The sequence below is a fragment of the Giraffa tippelskirchi genome, chromosome 6 (genome assembly GCF_054371585.1).
Source record: "Giraffa tippelskirchi isolate mGirTip1 chromosome 6, T2T-mGirTip1v1.2.pri, whole genome shotgun sequence".
Taxonomy (NCBI): Eukaryota; Metazoa; Chordata; class Mammalia; order Artiodactyla; family Giraffidae; genus Giraffa; species Giraffa tippelskirchi.
The window spans coordinates 122,608,088-122,621,862 of NC_137280.1; the positions used below are offsets into that span (position 1 = coordinate 122,608,088).

A 13,775-nucleotide genomic window follows, 5' to 3' on the forward strand; every position below is an offset into this window, starting at 1 on the left:
AACACTCCCTATTTAACATCTCCAATCAGATGAGACCTCTCATACTATTAAAAAAAAAAACAAACTACTACCTTGAAAAGGACCTAATGGCCAAATACTTGCATTCGTGGGATGAAACTCTAAAAGTAGAGAGTGCTAAATAAGCTTTGCTTTCTTCAAGTATCAAAATCAGGGGGAAAATCAATGCACTGCCAGGACAGGCCAGGTCTGCCCACCTCTTTATGTATGTGGATAATAAATTAGCAGCATTTAAGTTATAACAACTTTAAAATGCACCAAACGGTACTGAGTTTGAGATTTTACTTTCACTCAGTATCTGATCAATTCAGCTTCACAAGTCAAATATGAAAGTTATGAAATCTACCTTAAAAAAGAAATTTCAGAAATCTGTACTATTACTTGCAATCCAGTTATAATTCAAACTGTAAGAAAAATGGACAAGATAATAGATTCTGGTGATTAGCAACATGAGCCAAGATAAGTGATATACTTTGCGGTCTCAGGACTCACTGCACAACCCTGTTTATTGAGCATATTCTGTTTGATATGCTAATATCCTCTTTTCTATCCACAGTCAAACCTGCAGAATTCAACATTATTTCCAAGTGTTAATTGACCACAACTATTTAATGTAAAGCACAATATATTTTGAGTCAGCTTTTATAGTGCTTAAAAAAATACAGAAATATAAATGCAATATATCTGAGCTATGAATATATTTCAGTTTACATAATAAAGCTGCAGGATAATAGCAATATCAGAGAATTACACCACAATGTAAACCATAATCAAGATACACCCTGCAGACTTTAGAAGAGTCAAGATATAAACATTAGATCAAACTGGCATCATCAGCTTCTTGTAAGTCAAATCATCTCAGAAAAGAAGAAAATGAGTAAGTTGCTTCATTTTCAGCAGCCATTAACTTTATTTTAAAAAATTAACTGCTGAACTAAAATGAAAAAAAAGGTGACACACAGAATCCCCCAAAGATGAGAGTTCATACAGGAATCAAAAAGCATTAAACATTTAAGGCATATATATTTACATGTCCTCTTCTTGTCATTTTCTTTTCAGCAAAAATAATTTTGAACAACTGTGTTAGTTCTTTATTTTAATCAATTTTCTTAAGTCACGTACTATATAGTTGGAAACCTTCAAAAAAATATGCCAAAAATTCCATGGAGCACTGTTTCAGGCTATAAATTCTCACTTGATTTATCTCACAAATACATATATAACATACATATATGCACATATATATATACATATGTATTCATCCTCAGTTTATACACGGTAAATTATAATTTGACATCTGTTACTGTTTTCTTAACAGTTTCTGATACTCGAAAAGAGAGAGGAGAGGAAGAAAGGAAAGGAAGGAAGAAGAAAAAGAGGGAAGGAAAGTCAGACAATGGTAAAAATGGTTACATGAAGAAAATATAAAAAACTTAAGGAATCAACCTATGGCCAACTAATCAATGACAAATGAGACAATACTAAACAATGGAGAAAAGGCAAACTCTCCAGTAAGTGGTGTTGAGAAAACCAGACAGCTACATGTAAAACAATGAAATTAGAACATTCTCTAACACCACACACAAAAATAAACTCAAAAGGGATTAAAGACCTAAATATAAGACTGGATACTATAAAACTCTTAGAGGAAAGCATAGGCAGAACACTCTCTGACACATTTTGTAGCAATATCTTTTTGGCTTCATTTCTGAGAGTAAAAACAAAAATAAATGAGACCTAATTAAACATACCATAAACAAAACAAAAAGACAACCTATAGAATGGGGGGAAAAATACTTACAACCAATCCAACTCACAAGGGATTAATTTCCAAAATATACAAACAGCTCATACAGTACAATAAAAAAAAAAAAAAAAAACAATGGGCAGAAGATCTAAACAGACATTTCTCCAAAAAGGACATATGGATGGCCAAAAGGCACAGGAAAAACTGTTCAACATCACTAATTATTAGAGAAATGCAAAACAAAACCACAATGAGGTGTTAACCTCACTCCAGTCAGAATGGTTAGTATCAAAAAGTGTACAAAAAATAAATGCTGGAAGAGGGTATGGAGAAAAAGCAACCCTCCTACACTCTTGGTGGGAATGTAAATTGGTGCAGCCACTATGGAAAACAGTATGGATGTTCCTTACAAAACTAAAAACAGAGTCGAATATGATCCAGCAGTCCCACTCTTGGGCATGTATCTGAGAAAGACAAAAACTCTAATTTGAAAAAATACATGCACCCCAGTGTTCCCAGCAGCACTATTTACAACAGCCAAAATATGGAAGCAATCTAAGTGTTCACTGACAGATGAATGGATAAAGAAGATGGGATTGACACACACACACACACACACACACACACACACACACACACACACACACACACACACACACACACACACACACACACACACACACACACACACACACAATGGAATATTACTCAGCCATAAAAAAGAATGAAATAATACCATTTGCAGCAATATGGATGGACTTAAAGATTATCATACTAAGTGAAGTAAGCCAGAAAGAAAAAGACAAATACCATGTGATATCACTTACATGTAGAATCTTAAAAAAAACAGATATTTATAAAACAGATCCACAGACATAGAAAACAAACTTATGGTTACCAAAGGTGGTGGGGGGGATACATTAGGAGTTGGGGATTAATGTGTACCACTACTATATAGCACAGGAAACTATACTCAATACTTCATAATGATTTATAAGAGAAAAGAACCTGAAAAAGGAGAAAAGAACCTGAAAAAGGATAGCTACATAACTGAATGTATAACATGTATAACGGAACCACTATGTTGTACATCTGAAACTAACACAACGCTGTAAATGAACTAAACTTCATTTAAAAACACAAGACAAACAAACCTAAGGAAAATATAATTTCCAATTATTAAAAAGACTTATCTATAAAAGGTCACAACGGTATAGAAGCCCTTTTAAATAAAAGCTGGGCTACCTAGGAAATAAAACTCCTAACTCACATCATCAAAGCCAACACCTATAAGAATGAATGAAAATCTGTATGATAAACATTCAAGAGATGCTGCTTTATAGTTTAGGAATAAATGAAGGGAAGTAATCCATTGTCCATCAATAAACAGCATAACGATATAATTTATCATCTAAACTTGGATACATGTGGAAGTGAAAAGGGGAGCTACTAAAATAACAATAATTTATTATTATTATATATTTTATTATAATTTTTTATTATTTCTTTCTAATAATCACATTAGAAAGCAGATATAAACTACGACATCTCTGAGAAAACCGGGATGTGCTGTCACCATTTCAAGTGGATACAGATACTATGAATGAGATAAATTATACGTTACATTCATACAATAGAGAACTCACACAGATATTTGAAAAAAAAAGACTACGTTCTTTACATTCCAATAAAAGGTCTCCAAGATACATTGTCAAATGATTAAAAAAGAACAATGTGTAGAATAGTATGTAAAGTATGCTACTTTCCTTTTAAAAATACTAAGAAGAAATATTTACTTATATTTGCATAAAGAAATTCTGGAAAAACACATTAAAAAACCAATGAGAGGGAGAGGATGGGCATGGTTAAGAATAGGACATTTTACTATTTATTTATTTATTTATTTTTAACCAGGTGAATTATTATTTTTAAAAAGGTAGCAGCTCCACCCCACACTCAAAATATAAATAACATTATAGGTTTTAATATAAAAGTTTGCATAACAAATCACTTCACTTAAGTACACAAGAAAAACTTCCAGATAGACCTAAAGCATGAATTCTATACCTGAGAAGTCTGGATTGATATGGCTTTACAGTCAATAACAATTACTCAGAATCAATATTCTCACTTCATAAAGAAGAAATGAATGAGGACCCTTTTATAGTCTCAACCATTAAGGCATAACAGTAACAACAAAATATACTGTTGAGAAATGGGTTTTAATATTCAAGAGCCACAAAATTTAAAACATCTGCAACCTAAACTATTACTCTCCTGATGCTTCCCATTAATGATAATGGTTACACTGCTGCACTAACTTGCTACTTCAATCAAAAAAACATTTTTAAAAGTTTGTGTCAACTTTATATACCACCTTTCCCTCTATCTTCTAATTCTCAACCTTTGCCTACACTAGCAATTTCTTTGCAAAAACAAAAACACACTACTCTTACAAAATAAACATTGCTTAATTTAACAAAAGAAAAACAGAAGAAAATCCACAAAAGCTCTAGCATATCTCTGGTTTCGATTCCTTTTCCATATTACCCAAATTGACGACAAGAAGTTATTCAGAAAAAAAATCACATTCATATACTACATGGAAATATCACCTATGATAATGTATAATAACCAAGAAAATTACTTCTAGTTTAGTACTTAAAAATTCCACATAAGTTTGGGCCAAGCCCTTATGAGCATATTCTTTACCAAATGAAAAATAACCTCCCTCCAAGTAGAATATTTAAAATAGTCTCACCTGTTCAGTAATTGAACTCAAATCATTAGATGAAAAATCTTCCTCTTCATTCTCAAAAAACTCATAGTAATTTTCCAGAAGTCCAGCCATTATCCTGCTTACTATTTCTTGTTCTTTTAGATCTTCCACATCTGTGTAAATACTAAGAATGAAAAATCCAAATTGAATTGAGAGTCCTTGAATCCATCACAGATAAAGTCTGAAGAAAACCAAATGAATCACTTTATAGACCTGAGTGATTTATACCACCGTTCTGTGCCTCAGTTTTCCCATCTGTAAAGCCAACCTAATTTGTACCTTGTTCACAGAAATGCTGGGAGGATTAATCAGATCTACTATAAAAAATAATGGTTCATCAAGCAACCTATGACCCTTGGGAGACAGTATAATGATTCTATTTCACAAATATAGTGTTTTTTAATCAAACAAAAATTTGTGAAAAAACTTACTGGAAGACATCTGGACCAAAGACAGCAGCCAAAGAGTTTGCTGACCAAATTTCTTCATGATGTGATGCTACATTGGCTAAAAATCTACACAGGAACTTTAACAAACTGTAATTAACAGGTGGAAGCTGTTGCAGGAGGAACCTCAACTTTCTTCCAAATTCATCTTCATTATTATAATCTATAAAACATAATGATAGGGTTTTTTCTTAATGAAGTAAAAGCAAAGCTCAGATATTTTGCCAGATTGACATTACTCCACCTACATCACCAGTTTACTATAACAATTCAAAACCTCTTCACTTCCTCTACTAGAGGCCAAATGCCTTAGGGCTTTGCATTTCACTTGTAAGTGGAAGAACTGAAGAAGGAATGCAACCCCTCAACTGCTGGAGGGTGTTTTCTTCATCTATTACTCACTGGCTTCAATCCTAGAGCTTATTTGTTTTAATTCTCAACATACGGTCTTTTGCATGACTGTACATGTGTTTCCAAATCAGTGCCAACTCTAAGAAGTCAAAATGTACTCGTCAATACCAGTCAACACCAACCACTAATAAGCAAAAATGAGAAGCAATTTAACCAGCTAACGGTATCAGAATGAAAGAAAAAACAAGGAAGAAACAGAGTAAAAAACAGACTTTCTTCTTTTAACATTCTGAAAAGAACAATTAAATTCAGCAATATCAACAGAACTATCAATAAATTAAGATGCATTCCAGGACTTCCCTGGCAATCCAGTGGTTAAGACTCTAGGCTTCCAATGCAGGGGGTTCGATCGCTGATAAGGGAACTAAGATCCTACATGCTGCATGGTGCAGCCAAAAAAAAAAAAACACCCAAATTCCTCTTCTCGGTTTATCAAGTGAATTTTCAAGCACCAGAAGACAGGTCCTGTGTTTAGATAAATGAGTTTTCATTAACAGAAATTAGGTCTGTATCAACCCACTGACAGGTGAGGGTCCCAACAAGGAGAATTAATTAATTTCTCAGAAGTACCTCAAAATGAAGTAATTAATTGCTCTAATAGGGAAAATTAACCCAATTAACTTTCATTCTGTATTTTTCTTGAGGTTCTTAAAATTAATTTAAAAATAATTATTGGGAGAAAACTTCTTGGTAAAAGGTTATGATCATGATATTGGTCATCTCTACAAAATAACACAACTCCAAGACATTAACAGAAAAGGCTATGGTCACATGAGTTTTACTTAAAATTTAAAATGCAACCAATAACATTTCTTCTACATTTCATAATATTATCAACTGCCCAGGTACTCTGTCTTTATAATTGGTTGGAAAAGTCCCTGAGTGAATGTTTCTTTGAATTTCTGTAACTATGAAAGTGTGAAAGTGTTAGTCTGTTAGTTGCTCAGTTGTGTTTAACTCTTTGTGACCCCATGGACTGCAGCCTGGCAGGCTCCTCTGTCCATGGACTTCTCCAGGCCAAGAATACTGCAGGGGGCAGCCATTCCCTTCTCCAAGGGATCTTCCTGACCCAGGAATCAAACCCACATCTCCCACACTGAAGGCAGATTCTTTACAGTCTGAGCTACCGAAATTTTTAACACCTAAATGTAGCAGAAAAGGATTAATAAAAACCATGTATATCAACTCAAAAATACATGCATTAATTAATATTATCAATATGATGACTACATCAACACTGACAAATTCTACATAACATTCTCTTTAGCTATGTAACATACTCTTGTATTTATCATTTAACTCTCCTTATGCCCTTATGTTTATACAGTGGAAGTGAGAAATAGATTTAAGGGACTAGATTTGATAGACAGGGTGCCTGATGAACTATGGACGGAGGTTCGTGACATTGTACAGGAGACAGGGATCAAGACTACCACCATGGAAAAGAAATGCAAAAAAGCAAAATGGCTGTCTGAGGAGGCCTTACAAATAGCTGGGAAAAGAAAAGAAATGAAAAGCAAAGGAGAAAAGGAAAGATATTCCCATCTGAATGCAGAGTTCCAAAGAAGAGCAAGGAGAGATAAGAAAGCCTTCCTCAGCGACCAATGCAAAGAAATAGAGGAAAACAACAGAATGGGAAAGACTCGAGATCTCTTCAAGAAAATTAGAGAGACCAAGGGAACATTTCATGCAAAGATGGGCTCGATAAAGGACAGAAATGATATGGCCCTAACAGAAGCAGAAGATATTAAGAAGAGGTGACAAGAATACACAGAAGAACTGTACAAAAAAGATCTTCATGACCCAGATAACCACAATGGTGTGATCACTCACCTAGAGCCAGACATCCTGGAATGTGAAGTCAAGTGAGCCTTAGAAAGCGTCACTACAAACAAAGCTAGTGGAGGTGACGGAATTCCAGTTGAATTATTTCAAATCTTGAAAGATGATGCTGTGAAAGTGCTGTACTCAATACGCCAGAAAATATGGAAAACTCAGCAGTGGCCACAGGACTGGAAAAGGTCAGTTTTCATCCCAATCCCAAAGAAACGCAATGCCAAAGAAAGCTCAAACTACCGCACAATTGCACTCATCTCACATGCTAGTAAAGTAATGCTCAAAATTCTCCAAGCCAGGCTTCAGCAATACGTGAACTGTGAACTTACAGATGTTCAAGCTGGTTTTAGAAGAGATCAAATTGCCAACATCGGATGGATCATCGAAAAAGCAAGAGAGTTCCAGAAAAACATCTATTTCTGCTTTAATGACTATGCCAAAGCCTTTGACAGTGTGGATCACAGCAAACTGGAATATTCTGAAAGAGCTGGGAATACCAGACCACCTGACCTGCCTCTTGAGAAATCTGTATGCACGTCAGGAAACAACAGTTAGAACCGGACATGGAACAACAGACTGGTTCCAAATAGGAAAAGGAGTACGTCAAGGCTGTATATTGTCATCCTGCTTATTTAACTTATATGCAGAGTACATCATGAGAAACACTGGGCTGGAAGCAGCAGAAGCTGGAATCAAGATTGCTGGGAGAAATATCAATAACCTCAGATATGCAGATGACACCACCCTTATGGCAGAAAGTGAAGAGGAACTAAAAAGCCTCTTGATGAAAGTGAAAGAGGATAGTGAAAATGTTGGCTTAAAGCTCAACATTCAGAAAACTAAGATCATGTCATCTGGTCCCATCACTTCATGGGAAATAGATGAGGGAACAGTGGAAACAGTGTCAGACTTTATTTCTTGGGGCTCCAAAATCACGGCAGATGGTGATTACAGCCATGAAATTAAAAGACGCTTACTCCTTGGAAGGAAAGTTATGACCAACCTAGACAGCATATTAAAAAGCAGAGACATTACTTTGCCAACAAACGTCCATCTAGTCAAGGCTATGGTTTTTCCAGTAGTCATGTATGGATGTCAGAGTTGGACTGTGAAGAAAGCTGAGTGCCGAAGAATTGATGCTTTTGAACTGTGGTGTTGGAGAAGACTCTTGAGAGTCCCTTGGACTGCAAGGAGATCCAACCAGTCCATCCTAAAGGAGATCAGCCATGGGTGTTCATTGGAAGGACTGATGCTGAAACTGAAACTCCAATACTTTGGCTACCTCATGAGAAGAGTTGACTCATTGGAAAAGACCCTGATGCTGGCAAGTATTGGGGGCAGGAGGAGAAGGGGACGATAGAGGATGAGATGGTTGGATGGCATCACCGAGTCGATGGACATGAGTTTGGGTAAACTTCGGGAGTTGGTGATGGACAGTGAGGTCTGGCGTGCTGCGATTCATGGGGTCGCAAAGAGTCGGACACAACGGAGCGACTGAACTGACTGATGCCCCTTCAGAATTTTAGCTCTATGAAGACAGTTTTGTTCACTTCTGCATTCCCAGAATCTAGAACAGTGCCTGGCACACAGTAGGGGGTTCAATAAAAATTAGTTGAAGAAGCTGAATAAATACACAATAACTGAAAAAAGATGTTGCACTACTAAAACATTTGACTTGACAGGGTTGTAAGATTGTGGGCTACACTGGTTTTGCTTGAAATACTGTTTAACATGCTGCTTTACTTTTATTAGTGAACATTTCTAGTATTCAAAAAAGTGTTCAAAAATATTTACATCTACTAGGTCGCTTCTAAAGTCTTCAAATAAGGCAGAGCAGCGTGTGTGTGTGTGTGTGTATTAAAAATATATCCGCTTAAACTTTTTTTTCCTTTTAAGCCTACTTCCCAGTTAAATCATAACCAGGAAAAATATATGTACATATCAAAGATTCCCCTGACTAGAAAATCTTTTAAGCATTGTAACAGTTTTTTTAATGTAACAACAAATTCACAGAACTGTGAATTGTGTTTTCTACGAAAATATGATGTATAAACAACTGGACAAACTATCATGAGCTAAACCAATGGTTGATAACATTGACAATGAATGGCATGATTGTCATAACCTGGGGGAAGGGGGTACCAGTGTATCTAGTAGACAGAGACCAGGGATTCTACTGAATATCTTAAAATTCAAGGATAGCCCCTATACTAAAGAATTACCTCGCCCAAAATATCAGGAGTACCAAGGTTGTGAAATGCTGGTCTAAATTAAAGATCAAACCACATCACACCACACCATACCACTTCACTTTGCAATGTCCTGCTGCCACAGAAAATGAAAACCACTCTTTAAAAAAAAAAACACTAACTCAAATGCAACTGGAAAAATGCTACCTCCATGACCTTAAAAGCATTAATTTCATCTATTTGTGAACATCAATTAAAATATTAACATAAGAGTTACCTACAATAAATGGAGAGAATTTTGTCCAGAGACCCAGACACCTTCCCAAATGAATGATTAAAGGATGAACGAACAGACTTTATTACAACAGAAATACAAGTATCACCTCAAGTACCACCACACCTATCTGCATAGCTATTAAAAAAATGGGTGTCTTATATGGGTGTGTGTCCATGCATGTGTGTGTGTATATGGGTGTGTGTGCTAATGGTTATTAGAGAAGGCACTGGCAACCCACTCCAATACACTTGCCTGGAAAATCCCATGGACGGAGGAGCCTGGTAGGCTGCAGTCCATGGGGTCGCTAAGAGTCGGACACGACTGAGCGACTTCACTTTCACTTTTCACTTTCAAGCATTGGAGAAGGAAATGGCAGCCCACTCCAGTGTTCTTGCCTGGAGAATCCCAGGGACGGCGGAGCCTGGTGGGCTACCGTCTATGGGGTCGCACAGAGTCGGACACAACTGAAGCGACTTAGCAGCAGCAGCAGCACCAGCAGCAGCTAATGGTTATGTACATGAGCAATGGAGGAGAATGGTGGTTTTCTCAAAACAGGCCAAAAGCATTTCTGCATGTCTTCAATTCCTTCACAAATGAATACTGACATACAATAATTAGTAAGATATATACTATAACTCCATAAGTAACACAGTACATGATACTGTCATACTTTTAAATGAGTAAGTAAAAATGACAACCTCACTGACAAAACAGCTTCTGACTGGTAGCATCAATGAGAGCCAGTAACTTTATTATCACTAAATCTTTTTCTACTTATTCATTTATAAATTTTCAGTCAAAACTGAAAGATTATCAGATTGTTAGAACTTTAAAAGACCTGTCTACAATTCTATAACACAGGGAAAATGGAATCCTATCCTCATAAAAACAAAATGAATGGCTCTAAAGACATAAAAAGAGCTCAAAAAACTCTAATACATCAGTTTCATTATATATATTTAATGGGTACAAAAATGCTTATTAGGTGACTCAATATAAACATTTGAAAAAATTCCCACTTCCAAGAAAAGAAATTTGAAATAGATTCAGAAATTCAAAACAAAAACAATATTTCTTGGGACAAAAAAAGAAAGCTACACTTTGAAAAAAGGTGACGATATTGATACTTTATTCTGAAACCTGTTCTTTGATCCAGGTGGCATAATAAAGAAACAAAACTGAATCAGGCTAACCATTCCTGAATAGATCAGTATAAAATGAGCTCTATCATCTAGCTGTATAGAGAAAAACATACTTAAGAGGATTATAAAGTATCTTTATATTGACTTTTAACACATAAATAAGAGGCATTTATTAACTTAGGCATGCTTTTAAATTAAAAAAAAGAAAAAATTAAGAAAAAATAAAATGGAGAAATACTCTCAAAAGGAAATCCTCCTCTTCTAACCATATATAACTTAAGGATATACACAAACAAAATGTCCAGCTCTCACAGCGATAGGGATTAAGGAAGCAGTTATAATTTCTTACTATCACTGAATTTCTCTAGAAGTTCCATTTCAAAAAATTAAAGAGATTCCACAATACAAAGAAAAGCCAGAAAAAATAGCTCAAAAATCCAAAGAAATGTATAATACAGTTGAACTCTGAACAACACAGGGGTTGGGGGTGCCAACCCTCCACACCACTGAAAAGTCACCTATAACGTTACAGCAGATCCACCAAGTCCACGGTTCTGCATGTGTCGATTCAACCAACTGTAGATCATGTAGTACCGTAGTACAAATTTATTGAAAAAATATGTAAGTTCAAACCCATGTTGTTCAAGAGTCAATTGTATTACATGCCAACTTCATAAATTTTCCTATGTAACGAAACATGTCACACTATTATATACACATGAATACCATCTGGCTCGAGAAAGAGAAGCATCTCCTCGCTTCTTGGTTCTTTCACCTTTCTGCATAACTCTACTTTTATTTTTCTTGTCCATCCCAGCTAAGCCCTACTTTTAGTCACCACCAAAAAACTCACCCAACAGAGCAAATCAATTTCTTTATTTGGTTTGCAATCTGATGTCCAATTTTATATTTTATCACGGGGTAGCAAAGAATCAGACACAACTGAGCGACTTTCACTTTCCTTCAGGAAGGTGTCCAAGAACAAGTTTTAGGTATAGTCCAAACTTAAGAATCAAAGCTGTCTTCTGGTTTTTGCTAGGATATTCAATCAAACCAAGGATAAACATAGTAACATCACCACTAACCAACACCACTGGCTATTATGGGACATTCTGCCACACATGTTTTTTGTTGTTGTTGTTCCTTCTTTTCCCTCCTTCTCTTTGTTCTTGTCTCCTGCTCTTCCTCCTTCTCACCCTATATCTTAGGCTCACTAAGACCAATCATAAAAAGTAAACATCACTACAGGAATCTAAGAGGTTGCCATTCCTTTAACTAGACAATACAGCCCCAAAGAGCATATGTATTCAAACGGGAACTTAAGAAATTATTCTCAGAATTGCTATAATTACTGCTTACATGTCAAGATTTCTAAAAGACAAACACTTTGAAATTGAATGTTAAGTGACTGATTGGTAAGATTCAGATCATGTTACCTTGAGAAAGTTGCATCAGGTGAATATGCAAACTGCCAGGGATAACAGGTTCAGGAAGTTCTTGAAGGAAAAATCTAAGAAGACTAATAGCTGAGGGAACATCTGCTTCCTTAACCAAATCCACCTCTTCTCCACTGTCGTATCTCTGCCGAAGCCACTCCACTGTCTCAGCATTTCCATTGACTTGAAAAAGTCCTTGTTGCTCCAGACCTCCTACGTTAGTTCAAGGCAAAAATTAAATAAGTTTCAACTACCATACATATTCATTCTCCAATGAACTTAAAATATTCATACTTTCAGAAAGCCATTCTTGTCTCCCCTGATTGGGCTGAACACCTTCAAATCACGCAGCTAAAAACACACACTATCTCTGTCTTGAGGGATATTCTACTTTATCCCACCCTCTTATATTCGTTAAAAAATATTCTTATCATCCCTCCCACTAAAATATGCTCTAAATCAGGCATATCTGAATATATGACTTTAAGTGAAAGACACACTAAAAAAAAAAGAATTTCCATCAGTTTTCCTCACAATATTTTGGACATTGAGTACTGAGGAAAAAAATAATCCAAGGTCAAAAAGGGATAAGTTGTGTCTATTAAAACAAAGGCTAGCCCTCAAAGTAAGGAAATGTATACCATGTTCCTCAATATAGTCCACTACATGGCGGACTATGAACGGAACCTCATTGTCTGGATGTCCTCCCTGCTGCAGCTCATCAAGTGGAATTCCAAATATTTTGTTAGCAAGAACGGAGTTGCAGTTACTCAAGGAAGGGGAGGAGCTCTTCCTCATATCTTTTTTGCAGCCAGAAATCAAAGCTGTCTTTTCTGCCAAATGAAAGGGAAAAAAAGACTATAATGATTAACTGGTGGCAATATGACTAAATACATTAAAGAAGAAGGCTTTACACCTGAATGTGTTCTTACCTATTAAATATGTTCCAGTTACCAGGCCCATAGTGTGTTCTACAATTAAAGCTCAACACAATCATCTAAACACCTTCTCTACTATGTGAAGTGACTTCTGAATGCTCCCTTTAGTGAAAGTTGCTCAGTCATGTCCGAATCTTTGCGATTTCATGGACTGTACAGTCCATGGAATTCTCCAGACCAGAATACTGGGGTGGGTAGCCTTTCCCTTCTCCAGAGGATCCTCCCAACCCAGGGATCGAACCCAGGTCTCCCACATTGCAGGCAGATTCTTTACCAGCTGAGCCACAAGGGCAGCCCAAGAATACTGGCATGGATAGCCTATCCCTTCTCCAGAGCTTCCCAACCGAGGAATCAAACTGGGGTCTCACGCACTGCAGGCGGATTCTTTACCAGCTGAGCCACCAGGGAAGCCAATACCAATGCCATGCCGTGACTGCGTATTTATCAAACAATGGCAAAACTGATCACTGAATTTCGCAAAGGATATTAATGTCTCAAAGACAAATGAAGGGGCAAATTTAGCTCCAATAAGACCTTACTGACCAAGCTTAATAAT

General features: G+C 36.2%; 1 protein-coding gene across 50 annotated transcripts in view; it reads right to left on the reverse strand.

Moving 5' to 3' along the window:
• FAM13B (family with sequence similarity 13 member B) overlaps window positions 1-13,775 on the reverse strand; it is a 103,240-nt gene that overhangs the window by 60,603 nt on the left and 28,862 nt on the right. For 47 of the 50 annotated variants that reach the window (XR_014056847.1, XR_014056846.1, XR_014056844.1 and 44 more), the window contains 4 exons: window positions 12,923-13,114; window positions 12,282-12,494; window positions 4,976-5,153; window positions 4,527-4,668 (listed from right to left, as the gene is read on the reverse strand). Coding sequence is in view for 46 of the 50 variants with exons in the window: in XM_081500688.1 (XP_081356814.1) it covers window positions 4,527-4,668; window positions 4,976-5,153; window positions 12,282-12,494; window positions 12,923-13,079 (690 nt within the window). In the remaining 4 variants the exon portion in view is untranslated. The remainder of the gene's footprint in view (window positions 1-4,526; window positions 4,669-4,975; window positions 5,154-12,281; window positions 12,495-12,922; window positions 13,115-13,775) is intronic. The other 3 variants (XM_081500691.1, XM_081500690.1, XM_081500689.1) reach the window with 1 other exon arrangement.